The sequence below is a fragment of the Alosa sapidissima genome, chromosome 20 (assembly GCF_018492685.1).
Source record: "Alosa sapidissima isolate fAloSap1 chromosome 20, fAloSap1.pri, whole genome shotgun sequence".
NCBI lineage: Eukaryota > Metazoa > Chordata > Actinopteri > Clupeiformes > Clupeidae > Alosa > Alosa sapidissima.
In genome coordinates this window covers 20,107,722-20,129,827 of record NC_055976.1, presented here as the reverse complement: position 1 = coordinate 20,129,827, position 22,106 = coordinate 20,107,722, and the positions used below count along the sequence as shown (strand labels likewise).

The 22,106-nt window shown below is 43.2% G+C and overlaps 1 protein-coding gene across 1 annotated transcript in view; it reads right to left on the bottom strand.

The window, feature by feature from the left end:
- slc7a10a (solute carrier family 7 member 10a) overlaps positions 1-22,106 on the bottom strand; it is a 36,871-nt gene that overhangs the window by 1,966 nt on the left and 12,799 nt on the right. Inside the window, 7 exon segments of the mRNA XM_042073896.1 lie at positions 292-469; positions 2,184-2,333; positions 2,616-2,712; positions 2,901-3,004; positions 3,160-3,283; positions 3,853-4,006; positions 7,484-7,609. Coding sequence (XP_041929830.1) covers positions 292-469; positions 2,184-2,333; positions 2,616-2,712; positions 2,901-3,004; positions 3,160-3,283; positions 3,853-4,006; positions 7,484-7,609 — 933 coding nt within the window.

Genomic DNA, 22,106 nt, shown 5'->3' with positions numbered 1-22,106 from the left:
ACTCAACAGAGATCCTGGCAACCTGTTGCAATCCATGATGTTCGTGAGCCAACAGCCTGCAGACAAACTCTAAGTTAAGACATGACAGCAAGCAGACAGTAGAGGGCGCTAGAGATCAGTGCTGAGGACAGACGGCCTCACTCACCCACCACATGAGGTAAGATGTAGGTGTGTGTGTGTGTGTGTGTGTGTGTGTTTGTGTGTGTCTATGTGTGCATGTGTGTGTGTGTGTGTGTGTATGTGTGTGTGTGCATGTGTGTATGTGTGTGTGTGTGTGCACGCTTCACTCACCCACTATGGAGTTCATCCACTGGGGCTTGTTCTCCCAGTAGACACCGAAGAAGTAGATGGGCACCCCGGTCAGCATGATGACCAGCCCCATACCACAGACCACAGGCTCCGAGTACAGGCTGAAGACCAGCAGCACCGCCCAGAACAGCAGGTAACTCAGAGGGACCAGCAGGTTCACCTGGACACACACAGCCATGCACACACACACACACACACACACACACACACACACACACACACACACACACACACACACACACACAAGAAAGAGAGACAGAGAACAGTCAGTACTCCTATTCTTCAAGCTGAAGCGTTATTAATGTTCTGATGCGTTCATTAATTAAGCGTTATTAATGTTCTGCGGCTTTCATTAATTAAGCATTATTAATGTTCCGATGCTTTAATTAATTAAGCATTATTAATGTTCTGATGCTTTCATTAATTAAGTGTTATTAATGTTCTGATGCTTTCACTAATTACATTTAAAGTCCCTATATGTACAAGCATCTGCTAAAAGGACAACAAGGTGTCTGGAGAGGGGAGAGATTTATCTAAATAAATAAATAAATAAATAAATAAATAAATAAATAAATAAATCTGCTTCGCCACAGCTCTCTGCTAAAATGCTTGTGGTAAACTATAAAATGTGAGTTTTCCCAGCACCATAATCGTGACACAGCAGTATATGGTAACCCTGACACAGCAGTCTATGGTAACCCTGACACAGCAGTCTATAGTAACCCTGATACTGACCCTACATTTGGTGTCACCTTCTGATGAACTTACAGCACTGCAACATTCTGCCTTGTGCTGATTCTTTAGAGAGCATTTCTTATTTCAATACACGCATACACTTCACACATACACATACATACTCCACAAATAACTGTATTTCAGGCCAAGCAGCTGTCGGTCAGTTGGTTTGTCCCAATACTGTACATACCACTGCTGAGTGGGTTAGTAACTGAGCTTGCATTCCTGGGTCAGTTTCTCTCATTCACAAACTAGGGATGTAATGGTTATCGGTAAACCACAATAAAATTTTCGACGATAACAAATACCGTTTTAATTTTAATTTTAATTATCTTAATTACCGAGGTGAGAAAAAATGTGTGTGGAATTCTTTCCAGCATCATCCGAGTCCCCCAAAGTAGGCACCCAGGCGCAGCATGCAGCGTGGGATTAATGTGTGTTTGAAATCAGATGCCACTGCTACACATACTTAAGGATGACTGCAAACACAAATAAACCTGGCTAGATATGTGGATCTGCGGTGCATTTTCACAGGCATACTCTCACAGGAGTGGTTCTCCATTGAATCTACCAAATGTATAGGGTAGGATAAGTGACATAACACTTTTGAGCATTTTTACTTTTTTACCACTCATCTAATATGACTGCACAGTTGCCTACTGCATCTTGGAGGTTTGTTGTGATAAACACTCGTGGCATCTACTAGCCACAGCTAACAATAACTTGTGACGGCCATTTATGTTGTAAAATATTAAAATTATCAGAAGTTGACTTGACTGGTTTAAACTGTGGCCTATGCTTTTCTTGTCCCCCATGCCTGCTTCATTTATCCCAACCAGGAGGGACGCATGAAACATTATGCGCGTTCCGCTTTTGTTGAAATGATTCCTGAACTGTTTTGTTTAGAGCTAAAAATGCAACTAGGACTAGGACAGGGGAGGTTTAGGTTGCCAGTGACAAAAATAACTTTCAGTGTGGTACAATCTTTTGGTCTTTTTTGTCTAGAAGTGTTTAAATCGTCCCGGCTCTCCCTTATGGTAAGCTACTTGTTAGCAACAGGCATACACAAATTTCAATGCAAATGTGAATCCAGTGTAAAACTAACCGCAAGACACACACACACACACATACACACAAACCTTAATGGGCCGGACGAGGTTGGGCTTCTTCCAGCGGTACACGAGCAGGCCAGCGATGGTGACCCCATAAGAGAGGTAGTTAATGAAGGACACGTAGTTGATGAGGTCATGAGTCTCACCGATACACAGGATCAGGATGGTAGCACTGCACTGCGCGCACACACACACACACACACACACACACACACACACACAAACACATACAAATATATATATACACCAATACACAGGATCAGGATGGTGGCACTGCACACAAGAGAGGGAGAGAACATGAACACACACACACACACACACACATACACACCAGATACCACAAATATCACAATAAACAAAACACCTATCACAAGTGTGTGCCTTGTGTGTGTGTGTGTGTGTGTGTGTGTGTGTGTGTGTGTGTGTGTGTGTGTGTGTGTGTGTGTGTGTGTGTCTTACACAGACGAGCAGGGCAGGAATAGGGGTGCAGTTCTTCACATGGATCATGGCCAGCAGGTAGGGCAGGTGACCCTCTCTAGCTCCGGAGAAGCACAGCCTACACCACAGCACACACACATTATCACACACACACACACACACACACACACACACACACACGTCACGTTAGCAATGGTGGAGAAGCACAGCCTACACTACAGTACAAACACACACGTCACGTTAGCAATGATCATTTGGTACCCAGAGATGTGTATGTGTGTCACTCTAGTGAGGTGTGTGTGTTACCTTGACGAGGTGAACAGGTAGCCATTGATGCCCCCAAACGTGGACAGTGCAACTGAGATGGGCATGATCCAGGAGAACATACCCAGCAGCTTCTCCCCAAAGGTCTGACACACACACACACACACACACACACACACGCACAGAGAGAGAGAGATTATTAGTGTTTACATTGGTTGCTCTGGTTACCAGCGGAGCGTTAACAGATGCAGCATCATCTCTCCATGGCAACCGGAGGTGTGAGCGTGCCGAGTGGACTTACCACAGCGACGGCGTTGGATGCGAGCAGCTCCTCGGGGGTCATGGAGGAGAAGTAGGCGATGTTGGTCAGCGTGTATACAAGCGTCACCAGGGGGATGGAGATGTAGATCGCCCGCGGCAGGTTCCTGACCACACACACACACATCAGCACACACACGCACACACACATCAGCACACACACACACACACACATCAGCACACACACACACACACACACATCAGCACACACATCAGCACACACATCAGCACCCCGCGCACACACACACATCAGCACACCACACACACACACATCAGCACACCACACACACATATCAGCACACACACACACAGCACACCACACACACACACACATCAGCATCCCACACACACGCACATCAGCACCCCCCCCCCCCAACGACACACACACACATCAGCACACCAAACACACATCAGCACCCCCCACACACACACACACATAGGCACACACATCAGTACCCCACACAAGCATATAAAAATGTTAAAGATGAAAACGCTTCTTTTTTTGATTCCATCTTTGTACCACATTGTCTTACAACCTTTTGACATCTGGCAGTGTCATTTTCAGTCAGAACATATTGGTCAAGAGGAAATCAACATTAAATCAATAATTGCCAGGGACATGAATCACTTTGTTCCTAACTGTAAGTACTGTGTGTGTGTGTGTGTGTGTGCTCACTTGCGTGGCTCCACCACCTCCTCGGTGACGTAGTTGAGGAAGTTCCAGCCACTGAAGGCGAAGGACGCCTGGAGGAAGGCCAGAGCGATCTGACCCACCGATGGCTCGCGAATGAACTCAAAGGCTACAGACGGCCGCAGCGAATCGTAGTAGCCTGCAAAGGGATCAAGAGAGACACCATGGGTCAAGCAGGGTCGGGCCACTCACCGCAAACACTGTCTTGAGAAGGATCCTTAAAATGCCAGAATGCAGCTGCTCCTGTGTTAGTCTATGCTACAGTGGAGAGGATCACTCTGTTTTATTAGGGTAGTTGGATGATCGTGATGTTGGTCTATGCTACGCTACAGTGGAGAGGATCGCTCTGTTTTATTAGGCTAGTTTGATGATCGTGATGTTGGTCTATGCTACGCTACAGTGGAGAGGATCACTCTGTTTTATTAGGGTAGTTTGATGATGGTTTTATGGTAGTTTCATGGTTCAGTGCTGTAAATGTGGCCTGTTTGTTTGTTAGTGAGGCAGCAGTGAAGAACCGGGGTGTGTGTGCTAATAATCGTAGCATTCGCTAACTCAGACAAAAGGCTGCAGCAGAAATACTGTAATGAGGAGTTTGTGTGTGTGTGTATGTGTGTGGACAGTAGAGTGCAGAGACACGACAGTAGAGTGCAGAGACACACACTCACTCCGTTATGAGAGAGGCTTGTGTGAGATGCTCTGTTGAGCTTTGGGAAGTTGTCGAGTTGTCACTAAGTTGGGCAAGAGTCGCCTCCCAAAAGCACAAGCCCACTTTGTGCTACTGATGTTTATGCCGCTTAAACACAGGCCAGTGCCCACCAGACAAGCCATTCAGCAGGCGTGAGAGGAGTGTGTGTGTGTGTGTGTGTGTGTGTGTGTGTGTGTGACAGGACTTAGGATGCAGTCAAATTTAAATGAACTCCAGAGGAAATTAGTTTGGCTTCACTGATTCTCTGGCCTGCATAAAACCGCCATCACACACACACACACACACACACACACAAACACAAAGGACATTAGCATGGGAACATAAAAGATGCATAAACTTTCCTTCTCCCTCTCTCACACACACACGGACAAAAATACACATGGAAGAGTATTATTGACCCCTACATCTGAAATCTGCATAAAAAACACACACACAAACAGTCTAGCGTGGCAACATTGTTCTTCCAGTCTTCATAAACCACTTGCACACACACACACACACACACACACATACACACTGTAGTGTGCCATCACTGAGTCCAAATGTCTCCAATGAAGTGTGAAGTTCACACACACAGAGCTTGTTTGGACGATTCCTCTCTCTGTCAGTTTGAGAGATCTCCTCTGTGTGGGTGATGTCTGTGTGGATCTGTGTATGTCATTCAATGGGCCTATGTGTGTATATCTGTGGGATTTGATGCTGTCACAGTGTGTGACTGTGACTAGGTGTGTGTGTGTGTGTGTGTGTGTGTGTGTGTGTGTGTGTGTGTGTGACGGTCCTGTGAGTTGATTCTCCAGATTCTCCTTGAGTTTGTGTGAGCAGGCGTGTGTATGTGAGTGTGTGTGTGTGTGTGTGTGTGTGTGTGTGTGAGAGTGTTTGTGTGTGTGGCAGTTGATTCTCCAGTGACCTGTTGAGTTGGCCTGGCTTCCCCTCAGGTCCTCAGTTGACCACAGTGGCCTCTGTGTCTGTGCGCTTGATTGGCCAGAGTGCCTGCAGTGTGCCTAATTGGCCACTAGAAGTCAGCACATCTCACTTCTCCCTCTGCACTCATCACTCATGTGAGAGTGAGACGGTCAACACGACACTGCAGGCAGGTGACTGGACATATCACACTCTGGACATATTTATGTATGCTGATACCAGCAGGCTGTTTATGTACCGCAGCAGTGTTTGTGTGTGTGTGTGTGTATGTGTGTGTGTGTGTGTGTGTGTGTGTGTGTGTGTGTGTGTGTTAGGAGGGTACAGGAGGGTATCACATATATGACCTTTGGCCTTTCAACAGAAATGATGATGAGCATGTGACTCAAGTAAGAAAGGGAGGAGAGGAGATGAGAGGAGGGGAGAGAGGGAGGAGAGGAGAGGAGAGAGGGAGGAGGAGGGGAGAGAGAGAGAGGGAGGAGAGGAAGGTTGTTATCGTTTTGGCCTTGCTTCCACACGAACACAGCACATTAGGTGACCAAAAATTATAACTTTCGAAAACTCGACTTGACCTACTTGGACGCCCTCAACTTGACCTACAATTACACATAACAAACAGGTACTGTGCAGCGCCAATAGCTTATCATGACTTGGTTAACAGTTTTTTTCCTATATTTTCTCGATGCCTTCTAGGTACTGTCAGTGACTTATGCGAGAGAACTAGTCAGAAGTTATTAGGGAAGTGCGGTTAAGTTTAAATTAATTTGTGCGTAGTGCTGGTCTCATTCATTTTTTTCACATCTTACAACATACATCAATGCATTCATAGTCTAGTGAAGTCAGATATGAGCCTTCAAGTCGCTTAGAAATCATGTTAAGCCTACAGTAGATGCGCGCTAAATGCTAATGCGCGATTTGATTCAGGCAAAAAGTATCGACTTTTAGTAACGAAGGTAAATGGCATTATAGCAATTTTACAAATGTGGCGACAGAATAGTCTAGAACTTGGGTATGCCCACTAGCTTTTGTAGCCTATGCACTTGCGGGGATAGCCAACAACTAATGTAAATTACAGACTATAAACAAAGTAAGTAAAGGAGATTATTTGCACCTGCGTTCACCAAATAAAGGAATGGACTGCACCCTTCACAAACCGTAAAAATTAACTTTATTAGTTTTACAGTTGAAAACTGAATTGTGCTCAGGAATGCTTTACTCACGCGACTGCTTCGGGGAATGCATAGACTGTATAGAATCGTAAAGCATCTGCACCACCAGACCGCATGGCAACATCTACTTGCCTGGCATATGCACATATGCAGCGTTTTCGCCCATTTTCACCTCTTCGTGAGGACGTGAGAACTTTCTCAAAGGGCTCGTTAAAGATACGAAGACGGTAAGAAAAAATATCGCAGTCATTGTCGTGTAACTGAGGCCTGAGAGAGGAGGAAGAAGTGTGTGTGTGTGTGTGTGTGTGTGTGTGTGTGTGTGTGTGTGTGTGTGTGTGTGTGTGTGTTTGTTTGTGTATATGTGTGTGTGTGTGTGTGTGTATGTGTGTGTGTGTTTGTTTGTGTATATATGTGTGTGTGTGTGTGTGTGTGTATATATGTGTGTTTGTGTATGTGTATCCGTGTGTGTGTGTGTATATATGTGTGTGTGTGTGTGTGTATATATGTGTGTTTGTGTATGTGTATCCGTGTGTGTGTGTGTATATATGTGTGTGTACTCTATGTCTTTGTGTCATGGCGGCGGAGCAGAGCGCCACACTAGGCCAAGCAAACACCCGTCGTAACTGCCGCCGTTAATGTAGAGAATTTTCCGACATGATTTTACGCACAGCACTCATTGTTATGTGTTTGATAACATCCATCAAAGTTGCCTTTAAGCAGGCAATACAAAGCGGTACAATTTACACCATGCGCAAATCCTGTGTGTGTGTGTGTGTGTGTGTGTGTGTGTGTGTATAAATGTGTGTGTGTGTGTGTGTGTCACCTCTGCAGATCTGCACCAGGCCCACTATGATGATGAGGCAGAGGGCCAGTAGTTTCCCCACGGTGAAGAAGTCTTGGATACGCGTGGCCCAGCGCACACTGGAACAGTTCACCCACGTCAGGAACACTAGCAGGGATACACACACACACACACACACACACACACACACACACACACACACACACACACACACACACACACACACACACACACACCACACACACACACACACAAGTTAAATACATAATAACATAGTACAGTGCAATTACAGCTTTATTTAACCTGTACATTTAGAGTGCTCCTCCCACACACACACACACACACACACACACACACACACACACACACACACAGACTTAACTAATAACTAATACAGCACACACACACACACACAGACTTAACTAATAACTAATACAGCACACACACACACACACACACACACACACACACATAACTAATACAGCAAGAATATGGGCTTAAGCGAATGGAGCACATCTCTCCCTTCTCTCTCTCCCTTCTCTCTCTCTCTGATTTACTGCAGAGCCACAGCTAGCATGCAAACATTTTGATCTCTGTTAGCACAGCTCTAAAAATAATGAAGGGTCAGTCTGTGCCCTAACACACACACACACACACACACACACACACACACACACACAAAAACTAAAACATTAACATAAAAACAAACACACTTAAAGCATGTGCGCACACACAAACACACACACACAGAGTGGGAAGAGACTGTGTGGTGTGTGTGTGTGTGTGTGTGTGTGTGTGTGTGTTTGTGTGTGTGTGTGTGTGTGGCCGCTCCTTACTCTTATAATCCTCTGACAGGCCTGCTTCAGTGGAACTGCGTAAGTGGAATCACATGTTTCTTGGGGAACACGTTACACTGTAGCGCGGCTAATCAGGAAGGCATGATGTGGCTGGAAAAACTCTCTCTCTCTCTCTCTCTCTCTCTCTCTCTCTCTCTGTGTGTGTGTGTGAGTGGTGAGAATGACTTTCCTTCATATGTGTGACGTGGATCTGAACCAAATGGGATTCAAAGTCATGAGCATTCAGCTCAACCGGTCACACACACACACACACACAGACACACGCACACACACACACACACACACACACACACACACAATCAGAGACTCCAGACAGAGCACAGGCAGCAGAGTCTCTCTCTCTCTCTCTCTGTCTCTCTCTCTCTCTCTCACACACACACACACACACACACACACACACACACGCACACACACGATCAGACTCCAGGCATTAGTGGCCTTGAGAAAGAAAGAAAAAGTGTTTGTTTCCCCATTAGCAAGCTGATAGCATGTTGTTTTAGTCCTAAATCCTGTCCGCAATGCTGCCAGGATGGCCAGATTTTTCTAAGTGGAATGTTAACAGTTACATTGACCTACATGTATTCATCTCCCAAACACATCTCCCCGGGTCAGCCAAAAAGTGCGTTGAAACACACCGAAGCGACGCCGAGCGTACGTTCTGCGCGCGTGTGAGATGTAATACGTTTCCATAACAGCAAGCGGCCCTAAAAGATTCAGAGCCAAAAAGATTGTCTAGTTACCAAGAATAATCATAAAAGGATTCGCCAATTGAACGAAATGGCACTAGTTTCGGACTTCTCTGATTAAGAAATAAGAAAATATAAATATATATTATGTACTATTTTATTGTTATTTTCGCCCGTTAACTGAGCTAGCTAGCTAACGTTAGCACAGTAAACGAAAAATGAAAGGAAACTGCTAGTGATGTTCACTAGCTAGGTAGCAACTAAGGACTTTGGTTAAACTTGTATATTGTTGCAAACTAACGTGAAATAACTTACGTTCAGCAACTTTGTGGTAGTCTACTAGCCTGATGAGCCAGACCCACATCAAGATGTAGGGTCTGGGAGCTCACCATTGGTAGTGCTCAATCTGAGGGGCGGGATAAACGGTTGTCTTTCAAATTCCCTCTGCACGCAATAGGATAGCGCTACAACTCATGAGTCTCATGGTTTTCCCCACCAGCGGTGCTAGTTGATCAAACGTTTGCCAAGTAAAAAAAAAAGCTTAACTCGAGTTGCGCTGTTCGCCAGCAGCAGCATCCATCTTCATTGTTTTCAAGTAGCACGGAATTCACACGGAACCGCTGCAACTCTGTCGTCATTATGTTAAGCCCTCCTACCGACTCTATACAAGATGTGATTGGCCTGATCGAAGTTTGATTTTTCCAGCTCGGAAGCCAATGGAGAGTTGCTAGACTACCCTGGCTGCAAATTACATTTGCTGCCGCTAGGGTGTGTCTAGATTTCTAGGCTAGTAGCCTACTAGTTCTAGCAAAAATATTTTAGGATAGTTCATCAAAATGGGTTCATAACTTACATCGCTGAATGTATGGCTAGCAATCAGATTGATCATTGAGGCCGACTGCCACTGAATGTCAAATCGGCCAAAATGTACGCCGACGGCTCCTCCGACTGACGACAGCACGGGACACACAAAACAGACTCAAGTCCCCGACCTCGCTTGACTGTCCGACGACGTCCAACACCCGATAATCGGCTTGGTGTGTCCCGCCCTTAAGGTATTAACATTTAAACATTTCAGAGCTGCCAACTTTTCAAAAAACCTTGGAGTGAGATTTGGTGAATTGGTAAATTGTAATCCTTACCAAACTAAATATAAATAAACATTTTTGGTTATTGGCTGAACCTGCGTTCCTGTCATGTTGTGTCATTCTAGGGGGGTCCGGGGGCATGCTCTCCCAGAAGAAAATGTATTTGGTAAGGTCTGCTGTTTATATTTGATGCAGGGTTTGCCATGTGTTTAGTGTAGTTTGTGAGATATTTCACCAAGAGTAATGGGTGTGCAGAGCTGAGTTTGTGAGATATTTCACCAAGAGCTGCGTGCAGACTTACGGACCATTTACCAAAGCAACTTGACACTTCAGCGTGTGAAATCGCGGGTGTGGCGTGAGAGCGTGTCAATCAAATGAGTGAGTCTCATGGCCATTGCGTGAGAGTTGCCAGCTCTGACATTTAAACCAAAGTACCGAGTTAAAGCTACAGCATTAGAATAATGTTTAAGCTACAGTGCAGAGGGGACTATAGCTAAGAATCACCACTGCATTTGTCAAATCCCAATACTAGAGGATAGAAGTGCCTACATTATGATGCCTCATTATGATTTATGATTTCTTAAGCATGATCATCATGATTACATATATTTAAGGTTAATCGCTCACGAGTTCATCATGTTTGTGGCCCCTCAGCTAAAGTAGTGAATAATGACGTGTTTAGAGAACTGCACAAGTTGTGTTCAGTGATGACCACATTTTTATCAGAAAAAGAAATAATCATGATCATGCTTAAGAAATCATGATTCATAATGATGTGCCCACCATACCTAATGCTTTAGTTGATGTGCTGTTCATGTATGAGGTCACAAATGACAGACTATGAACTCATGTCAAAAATTACAGACTATGAACTCATGTAAATTCCTGATGATTCATGAGATATTAACGAATGAAGTTATACATAAATCATGCATTAATTCATGTACCCTTACCGTAAAGTGTTTAATTGGAAGTGTTGAATTAAATTCCTTACTTCCTCAAGACAGTCACTGATTGCAGATGATGCCAACACAGACTCCAATCAGAGACTCTTTCTCTTGAGAAATTTTAAAATGTAATGAGGAATTTAATCTTGACAGAACACTTCTAAAAAACCTTTTATGGAGTTTGTTTTAACCTTTGCTATGACCTGCTGGTTTAACAACATCATTGTGACATCTGTTAAACTCGTCCACAGCGTTGGGTATGGTAATGAAGTCAGCGGTCAGAGCCACCCAGAGGGCCATTTTGGCAGACATCACACCCTCCACCCCCCACACACACTCAAGCTTCTGCCATCAAGGAGGAGGTGTGTTTCTCTGAAGCCGGCCAAATTAAACAGATGCCTGCCATCATTTGTCCCGTCAGCTGTAGGATTTCTGAACAAGCTGTAGGTCAAGGTTCTATGATTGCGTGTTTATGAGTGCTGACTACTTGTGAACCAAATTGCTGCACAGGGACATTAAATATGATCCAATCCAATCCAAAGCCACCGCTGTTACTCCACCCTCATCAGTGCTGTGGTCAACCCAACCCTCTCCTCTTTTCCCCTCTCCTCTCTTCCCCTCTCATACTCTCTCCTCTCTTCCCCTCTCCTCCCCTCCTCTCCTCCCCTTTCCCCTCCTCTCCTCTCCTCCCCTCCTCCCCTCCCCTCTCATCCAATCCTCTCCTCTTCTCCTTCCCTCTTCTCCCCTCCTCTCCTCCCCTTTCCCCTCCTCTCCTCTCCTCCTCTCCTTCCCTCCTCTCCTCCTCCTCCCCTCCTTTCTTTTCCTCTTCTCCTCCCCTCTCCTCCCCTCTCCTCCACTCCTTCCATTTCCTTCTCTCTACTCCTCCTCTCTTCTCTCTTCTCCTCCCCTCTCCTTCTCTCCTCTCCTCCTCTCCTCTGTTCTTGTTATCTGCTCATCTGTACTCCATCAGGCTAACTACATGTATAATCACGCAGCCCATGCAGCAGCCCAAGCCACAGATTAAAGACGTGGTTTCCCCTGAAGCCAAGTCCACACCACACCTCTCACTACTGACTGGAGGTCATCTGGGTCCACACCTCTCACTAATGACTGGAGGTCATCTGGGTCCACACCTCTCACTACTGACTGGAGGTCATCTGAGTCCACACCTCTCACTACTGACTGGAGGTCATCTGGGTCCACACCTCTCACTACTCACTGGAGGTCATCTGAGTGCTTCCCAATCAACCATTAGGACAGTGATGGCCAGTGTTGCCACAGTTACCTTGAAAAAGTAATCTGATTACTGATTACTCCTTTAAAAAGTAACTTAGTTACTTTACTGATTACTTGATTTTACAAGTAACTAAGTTAGATTACAAGTTACTTTATTAGTTACTTTCAGCAGCTGCTGACAACACCCCCACCGCCTCAACATATGATACAACAATGATAACCGGTTTTGCCAATACTCACTATACTGGAAGTGCATTTTAACAGTAATGCCAACAATGTATAGCAGACATCCCAACCTAACCTACTTAGATACTGAAATGCAGATGCTTGTTCAATAATGTCTAGTCAGTACACCAAATAAGGAAGGCCTATTGATATAAATTGTGATAGTAAAATATGTAGATTTTGGTAGTTTGGACTTTTCATGTAGCCTTGGCAACTAGCCATCTAGTATAGGCCTGAGTAATATGCAAATTAAATTACACTTGTTAAACTCACCTCAACAAGTCTTTTGCAATCATTTAACCCTCCGTGAGCAATGCTAAAGTCACTGTTACAAACAGTGCAGTGTGCAATACTATCATTATGTTTTACTCTTATGAGACAATTGGGTACACTTTTGTGTAGTCTGATGTGAAATGGGTCTTAAATGTTCCTTTTTGAGGGGCACTGACTCCATGACGCTCCTGTTCCTAGATAAACTAACTGAACTGATTAATTAAGCTCGGGAGAAAAGAGATATAAGCCCACCTACACTAAAAACTGATTGGTTGATTTAGCAAAACAGACCAGGATGCTCTTGGATGCGCTTGCAGGCACACACGCACCACTCCTCTCTCTCTCCCTCTCCGTTGTGTGCGCATTAAACTTAGATGCACACGCGATTTGAAGTCCGGTCTGGCTTGCGTGCTCTTGTTCGCTCTAGGTTCCGGGAGATTTTATGTAATGACTTCGCCAGACAAAAGGAGCTGGTAGCTAGGCAATTACAATAGAATAGGCACCCCTCATGTCTTTGTAGCCTAATTTGCATTCGGTTTGCAGTAGTAGTTTAATATTTAGTCACATAGGACTTGGCTGATTTTTTCCTCCACCACTAGGTCTACACGAACATTGTTGACAGTGTAGGTCCCGCCCCTTCCTTGATTTTAATTGGCTAGCTAGAGAGAAGTGACATTGACAAACCAATCAGGAACTGAGAAATCAAACTCCTTCCGTTTCATGCAAACTCCCTTCCGTTTCATGCAAACTCTCTCACACACACCACTATACTCTCTCACATATACTACTATACTCTTTCGCATACACCACTATACTCTCTCACATTCACTACTATACTCTCTTGCATTCACTACTATACCTTCTCGCATACACTACTAAACTCTCTCACATAGACTACTAAACTCTCTCGCATACACTATTATACTCTCTCGCATACACTACTAAACTCTCTCGCATACACTACTATACTCTCTTGCATACACTAGTATACTCTCTCGCATACACTACTATACTCTCTCTCACATACACTACTATACTCTCTCACATACACTACCAAACTCTCTCACATACACTACTATACTCTCTCACATACACTACTATAGTCTCTCACATATACGACTATACTCTCTCACATACACTACTATAGTCTCTCACATACACTACTATATTCTCTCACATGTACTACTAAACTCTCTCACATACACTACTATACTCTCTCACATACACTACTATACTCTTTACTCTCTCACATACACTACTATACTCTCTCACATTCACTACTATACTCCTTCACATACACTACTATACTCTCTCACATACACGACTATACCCTCTCATACATACATGTAAAAGGACTATAATAGTGAGTGTGCATGAGTATAGTGGTGTATGTGCAAGGTTATGATAGTGTGTGTAAGACCAAGTATGAATTAAGGCCTAGACGACCCCTCATAGTATAGAAGTACTTTTGGTATTCCTGACATAATGCAGGGTAGCCGCGGGGTCTTAAAAGTCTTTAAACGGTCTTAAATGTCATGTTCCTTAATTAAGGTCTAAAAAAGTCTTAAATTCCGTTGCCAAAGTCTTAATTTTTTAAACAAAGGTCTCAATTTGAATTATACTAGCCTGCAAGCAAGGTGAAATGGGGGGAAAAAACTAGCCTGGCGGGCCATCCTATATCATTGAAATGTATAGTCTGGAATCGAGCCATTCACCTCGCTTAATCCAAGGGGCGGGCAGAGAATTGTCTTTCAAACTGCCTAGGCATGCAATAGGCCAGCGCTACAACCATATCCGTATCCGGTCAGCAAAACGGCAAATACATCCTTCTTCGAAAGGAATGACTTAAGTGCATTGTGTTGCTCAACTTTCAAAGAAAAGCACAAGTCCAACTCCTCCAAAGTGGACGCCAACGCCGATTGTTGCACAACCGCTCTTCGTTTGCCATAGCCAGCTTCCTTGTTGTTCACTGTCGCAGGACTGTCGCCATCCTGTTAAGCCCACCTTAAGACTCTCTAACAAAATAGAGCGCTGTGATTGGATGACGTCCACGGCGTCAGCCAATAGAAATCCCTATGGTTTGATACTAGACGTACAGGCTGAGCAAATTAATTTGCTGCCGCTAGGGTGCGTCTAGATTTCTAGGCTAGGAAAAAACAACAACAATGTGAAAATTCAACAGGGGGTTGATTAACGTCAGAGATCGTCTAATTTAGTGTTGCACGGTGCACCGATACTACAAAAGTGTCGCAATAGCTATTAGCAGTTGTCACAATACCTAATTTTATTAGTATCAATACTTTTAAGAATGACCGTGTTCTTGTTTGTGTGCACAAGGCATGCTTCTAGTGCCTCCTCCTTAAGCCTGTGGCTGTGCGTCTTTTCTCCTTACACACATATGACCAGCTGTCGTGCCATAAACAGCGAGACATGGCTGCTAGTTTAGCTTAAGTGATTCTGTGGTAACACATAATAATAGGCTAATATCAAGTTGATTTGCTCACTTGCACCTCTCAACTTTGGACATTTGGAGAGAGCTCCTTGCTAACTAATTCTGCTAGCTCAGGTCATGTATGTCATTCGTAATTAGTGCTAAAATCATTATTGAACATGATCCCTTCTATGAACTTGATCCCTTCTATGAACTTGAGTTTTTTATTTACATTTATTTTATCTAATGACAGACAACAATGAATTGCATCCACATATCCTTATGCATTATGTGCAACTATTATTCACTAGCCTAAAACCGTGAGACTGAAGGCTACAGTAATTACTCACGTATTTCTTAAAGTGACAAACACTCAATTACACCTAGGCCTACACAGCACATTAAAATTTACCTAGGTGTAATAGTTTAAAAATAAATATTAAGTATTCAAATGACTAAATATGTTTAGCAATTAAGCAGATTAATAGTAATTATGCAGATTAAAAAATACTATACATTAACTGTACACTTTATATGAATTTGAAGGTATATGAAATAGAAACATATGAAATAAACCATAATTTTCTGTGTGTGTGGAAAGAGTCAAGCAGAATCTAGGATGCCCACTGGTGTGAATGATAACACTATATTCAATATTACTGATGATGTCAAGGTGGTCTGGGCCCCCAAATCAAATACATTTTTTAAGAATTATCGAAGAAGTATCGAAATCGCAATTCTTGATGTGGTATCGGTATCGAAACAATAATTTTGGTATCGTGGCAACTACACTAGTCTAATTTCTTAGGATATGCGTAAACAATACTTTGGGTTTTCGCACCGGCAGCAATGAATCAACATAATCAGTCGAAAGGAGAGGACAGCACATCATGGGGAAGTGTTGTTTTAATTGTCATTATGGATTTGATCTGGTGTTTTACAACCGCATAATGGGTGTGATGTAGGTCTTAATTTTCATGTAAGTGTTCTTAAAAAGGTCTTAAAAAAGTCTTATTTGGGGTGGTCAAACCTGGGGAAACCCTGTAATGGAAAGAAGATACCGAAGGCTTTTTTGCCATATTGAGTCAGCTTTACTTTCTTGTCCATAACTTGTCTAGGTTATGACACATTTTATTGTTCTTTATCCTTTGGACAGTGCCTGGTGAGCTCGAACAACAAGGCTTTGAATCAGTTTACACCAGATTTGCCCTTCAATGAGACTGTGTGACATGTTCCAGCAATACTCATCACTTAAACCTCACTGATCACAGGAGAAATGTTCCTGTTGAAACCCACTATCAGAACTAAACAAGGCAACGCTGCATTTAGTTGTTAAGCGTTCTGACTATGGAGCCAGCTCCCAGATGACAAAAAAAATTGCCCAAATTACTTTTTTGACATCAGGACTCTGAACTTTTTTTTACACTGAATAGGCTTAGTCCAACCAAAACAAGGTTTTGCCTAGTGGTAAGCTGGATAGGGGTTAATCCTAGCCTGACAATACAGTTTACTCACTAGATGAGGTGAGGGAATTCAACAAACTTGTTTAAGCTTGACAAATATATCAATACCATCTGTTTTTCAATTGGGCAACATATAGCAAATGTGAGTGGTAGCTATCACATCCCCCATTCTGTGTTTAAGTGATTAATAAGGTGTGTCTGATCTTTGTGCTGTATCAAAATTCCCACAGTTATGAAAGCAGACGGTCAAACAAATGTCTTACTTTGTATTTTTGAGTGGCTCACAAACTAACAATGTTCTATTTTCTGCTCTTCTCTCCCTCCTCCCTTTGGTTGGTTCCACCACCAGGATAAAAGACGCAGATTGACCAGCCCACGCTTTCATCCACCATTGTACACAGTATGGCACGCTTTGGCACAAGTTCAGTTTGTTTATGTTATTGTTTATTAGTTCATTTCTCCATGTTGTATGATTTATAGATAGACTTAAATTGTCATTGTGCAGTTGGTCCGTACAATGCAATTTGCTTGTGCAGCTTTTAAAAATAATACTCACATACACACTCACACACACCAAAAAATAAAAAATAAGAATACACATTATAAAAAGAACATATCAAGGCATTAACATGCTTCCATTGCTTGAAGTCCATTTTAAAGTGCAACTGTGCAAGCTCCCATTGCTTAAAATCCACTTTTAAAGTACAACTGTTTTGCTTTGTTTTATAAAATAAAAGTTTGAAATGCTATGGAGTGCCCTATTTTTTGACCCTCAAACTGATATCTCAATTGTAACTCCTACTTCTCAACAGTTTCTCATTGCAATGTCTCCTCATTTGCTCTATTATTTCTCCTAAGGAGAAACAAGTTGTAAATGAGACTACACTCAAACATATAAGAGATCTCCCGTATTTCTCCTGCTTCTCAAACTAATATCTCTAATGTGACTCCATCTGCTCTATTATTTCTCCTAAGGAGAAACAAGTTGTAAGTGAGACTACACTTAAACATATAAGAGATCTCCTGTATTTCTCCTGCTTCTCAAACTAATATCTCTTATGTGACTCCTACTTGTCTTATTGCTATGTGTCTCATCTTTTGCTTGTTTTATTTCTCCTAAGGCAAAATTAGGAGAAATAATTGTGACAAAAGTAATACTTAAATGATCCTTAAAAGAGAATCACCATTTTGCCTCCTTAGCAACAGAAGGGATACAAATGAGAAGCAAAAGTTTCCTCTGGGAAACTGTTCCGGTAAAAATAGCCTAATCTTGCCATGTTTAAAATGCTGCACTTTTTCCCTTCATAGCCTATCTCTGGCAATTCATTTTTGGATGACTGTAGATAGTTGTATTTTAGCCTACGTCTTCGTTGACAGTAGGCTACACCATTAGGCCATCCTGAGAATAAAATACTTCACAGCTGCTAACGATCATCCTCCACAACCACGAGGATAGGTAGGCTAAACGGTCGTTCGTCGCCTTTTTGCTTCTTATTGTAAAACCAACTGTTAGGGCCTACACAAGTGGTCGGCATCCCGGTCAATATTTGATATTAAAATTTCAATTTTGAAGCTATTTGTAACTATGTGTAGCCTATGCAACCCGAATGTTGTAGGCTTGCTTACCACTCTCTGCAGTGCCTTGCCTACCATTCTTGCCTACCACTCTAGTTGTAAACAAATGGTCACATGACATTATGACGTAGGTGCAAAACCTTAATAGATCCTTTCAAGAGAGTTCCATTATCAGCATCATAGTTGGCCCCACAAGGCTTCCGTTTTAACATTCCATATGTTATCTTAAAGGTGCGATTTGTAGGATTGTTACCGAACGTTCTGTTGGCCAAAATCAAAACACTGGTGAACGTTCTCAAGACTACCAGACGCGAGCCTCTTCTGGGTTGCCAGATGTAATGAAGACTTAGCTAACGTTAGTTGACCTGCAGCTGCTTTAACGTTTCTCCAACCATGACCCAGCTACACATTACGGAAACAGTGAAAACAAAAAATACCTCTCTAACCAGCGTAACATATGTATCGATAGCTGAAGTTAGCGATGCAGATGAAGTTTAGCATAGGCTAGCTGTTGTGGAGAACTATGGCCATCTCAGGAAGCTCCTCCGATGTCCACTTAATTTGTTTCTTGTTTTAATTTTGGAAATTTCCCTGCCTCTTGTAGGCGTTCATGACTACAACTGACAGCTGTTGACAGTTGGCCTTTGCTAATTTGGCAACCCAAATAGGAGGACGCGCTAGCCCATTATTAATACGCTATTCTAGAATTAATCGTTCAAAACATAAACGAAAATTCCAAGAGATTCCGCCCCGTAACTGATTTTTTTTCATGGGTTTTACGGGGTTTCACGGGTTAGAGTAATGTTGTCAAATAAGCCATTACTTCAATTCATCGTGTTTCCTCACTCTCTGACAACATATGGTGATCATTTTTGGAATGGTTATTGTTTATTTTCCATTATTTCCTACATACTGGACCTTTAATACAGAGGAAGTAGATTGGGAACGAAATAGAATGTTCAAGCATTGTTTTTGTTTTTATTGTTGAAAGGGTCTATAGATAAAACGTGCATCTCTCCTCCCTCCATTGTTGCTTACGTTTGTGTCGCTGCGTGGTTTTACACGTGAGTTGTCCTCATGCTGAAAAGGTTGGCATACATGAAGTTAATCCCCGAGACAAGAAGAAAGCAAAGAATATATCTTTTTACCAAGGAAAATGACAAAAATAGTAACGCACAGCGATTTAGATAAGTAACTTTAATCTGATTACTGGTTTGTAAATAGTAGCGTGTTAGATTACTCATTACCGAAAAAAGTGGTCAAAATAGACTAACGCTTTACTAAGTAACGCGTTACTGGCATCACTGGTGATGGCCCAATCAGGGTCCGGTGGAGGGGGAGAAATCATGTGTGATTGCTGGTGAAAGAGAGGACTTTTGGCTTGGGACCCAGTTCTACGGGGGGATGATTACAAGACCCTGAGAGGAGGCCTGGTTTACTTTCTGAGTCCTAGTGAAGCATCATCACCGTGAAGCAGCTCAGTGTGAACGTGAAGGATTCTCACAAACTCCACCGATTTCCTTTTTTTCGCGAAGCAGTCAATGCGACAACTTCCCTCGTGATTGAATGAATGAACACCGTTGCTGAGCCTATATCGCGAAACGAAAGACATCTTTTAACTCTGCGTGGTATTCTGAACACCACTTTGCTACCAAAAGCAGGACAGATGCATACCATGCATTTTGTAAACTGTGAAACAAATATTGATGTCAGCTCCAGGGGTAAGAGTGCCATAGAGAGGCACGCTCTCACAGGCAGTGTTTGGAATAACGCTGTTTAAAAGAACGGCATTAGGTAACGATGTTATTTTTTCAGTAACGGGGTAATCTAACTAATTATTTTTCCTGTCGTTACCACGCCGTTAACGTTACTGGACGTTAAATGCGGTGCGTTACTATGCATTGATTGAATAAACTGTGTTTTTACACACTTGCCAGCACACGCGCCACACACACACACGCTAAACAGCTAAAATAGAAATTCGAGGAAACAGCAGAGGTCAGGAGCAATCCGATGGAAAGTTGCCATTTACCAGGTGGAGATATAAGCACTACTTTAAATTCATTGTGGTCAAAGGCAAGAACGTGCATGTAATGTGGACATCCGTTGTAAGCATCTCACACACACATTTAAAGCTAGTGGCCAAAAACACCGATACCTCCACCACAGATGATGGCTCGCCATCCACTAGCAAGGACTCGGAGCAAAGTCCTCCAAGCAGCAAAAGCTAGATCTTTCTGCCTCACAACAAAGACCTATGACACAGGCTGAAGTCAACCGTAGGTCTGTCGATGTGCAATATCTTGAATTTCCCCTTGGGGATCAATGAAGTATCTATCTATCTATCTATCTATCTATCTAATAAATATTGAAAGTTATGTAGCCTAGAAACACCTGTCTGTTCTACTCATTTCAACTGGCTGCTCAAAACTGCTCAAAAAATCCAAATTCTTTGACATAATATAGCAACTTTTTATTTTTATTTTCTAATGTTATTCCCCATATGGTACGCCGATTCCGTATGTGTCCTCACTTTTGGACCTTTGTCCTAACTTTTGGGCACAAGTGTCCTCATTTTCAGTGTCATGGCGGTGGTCACCCTAGAAGTGACATATCCCCGCTATCGCTGAAACAACTTTCAATTTGTCAGCAATACAGTCAGTTTCTATTTGTCTTTGTACATAGCCTAAATATATAGTTATTTAGTTTGATGCTTTTGTTTCAGTTGTGTATTTAAGCTAGTTTGCAGCCAGCTAGCTGTGTAAAGTTGCAGCCACATGATGCTAGTATTGTTTACCTGCATTTTTAAAGCCAGTTGATGGTCTTCCTTATGAGGAGAGATTCAGAATAAAACAGCAAGGCAGATAAACGTCCAAAACTGATTTATCAATAGTCACAGAGAAGTGTGTGTGTGTAAGGTGGCCAGGTTAGTGGGGGCATGTCAAAGTGTACATAAGTGTGTGTGTGTGTAAGGTGGCCAGGTTTGTGGGGGCATGTCAAAGTGTACATAAGTGTGTGTGTGTGTGTGTGTGTGTGTGTGTGTGTGTGTGTGTGTGTGTGTGTGTGTGTGCGTGTGTGTGATCTGGTGCCCATTGGCCGGAGGTCTGTCTCTAGGCCAGCCGAGCCACTCCAGTTGGCATGAGTGCTAGTTTGAGAGGGTGTGTGTGTGTGTGTGCTGGTTTGAGAGGGTGAGTGTGTGTGTGTTTTTTTTTTTTTTTGGGGGGGGGGGGGGGCCTGAGCCTCATCCATCACAGCCACAGTGGCGGCCCAACCTACAAAGAGCAGGCTGTCAGCTAACTTCCTGCACTCCACACAAAACCGGGGAACCCCCTCACACACACATAACCACAAATAGGGTACACCTTTAAACCCCCGGCACATTTTTGGCAGTCGGCACCAGTTGGACCGAGTTCTTCATCCTGATCACTAGACACAAACAAACTCACACACACACACACACAGATCTCACAGACACTCACATAAAAACAAATCACTAAATACAATGCCATACAAAAGACATGAAGTAACACACACGGTCCTCACACACAGCAACACCCCATCATAACACTCGAACACCCCACCTGGGGTGGCTTCACAAAAGCTAGCTCTGTAGTCAGACCACTACAGTCACTCGGGTAGGAGGGTCAGCTAAACTGGATGTGATAATGTATATGTGTGTGGATGTGTGCGAATACAGTATGTGTGTGTATGTGCGTGTGTGTGTGTGTGTGTGTGGATACAGTGTGTGTATGTGTGAATACAGTGTGTGTGTGTGTGTGTGTGTGGATACAGTATATGTGTGTGTGTGTGTGTGTGGTGACTTGACAGGCTGGTAAGGAAAGCTGGCTCAGTGGGAGCTCTGA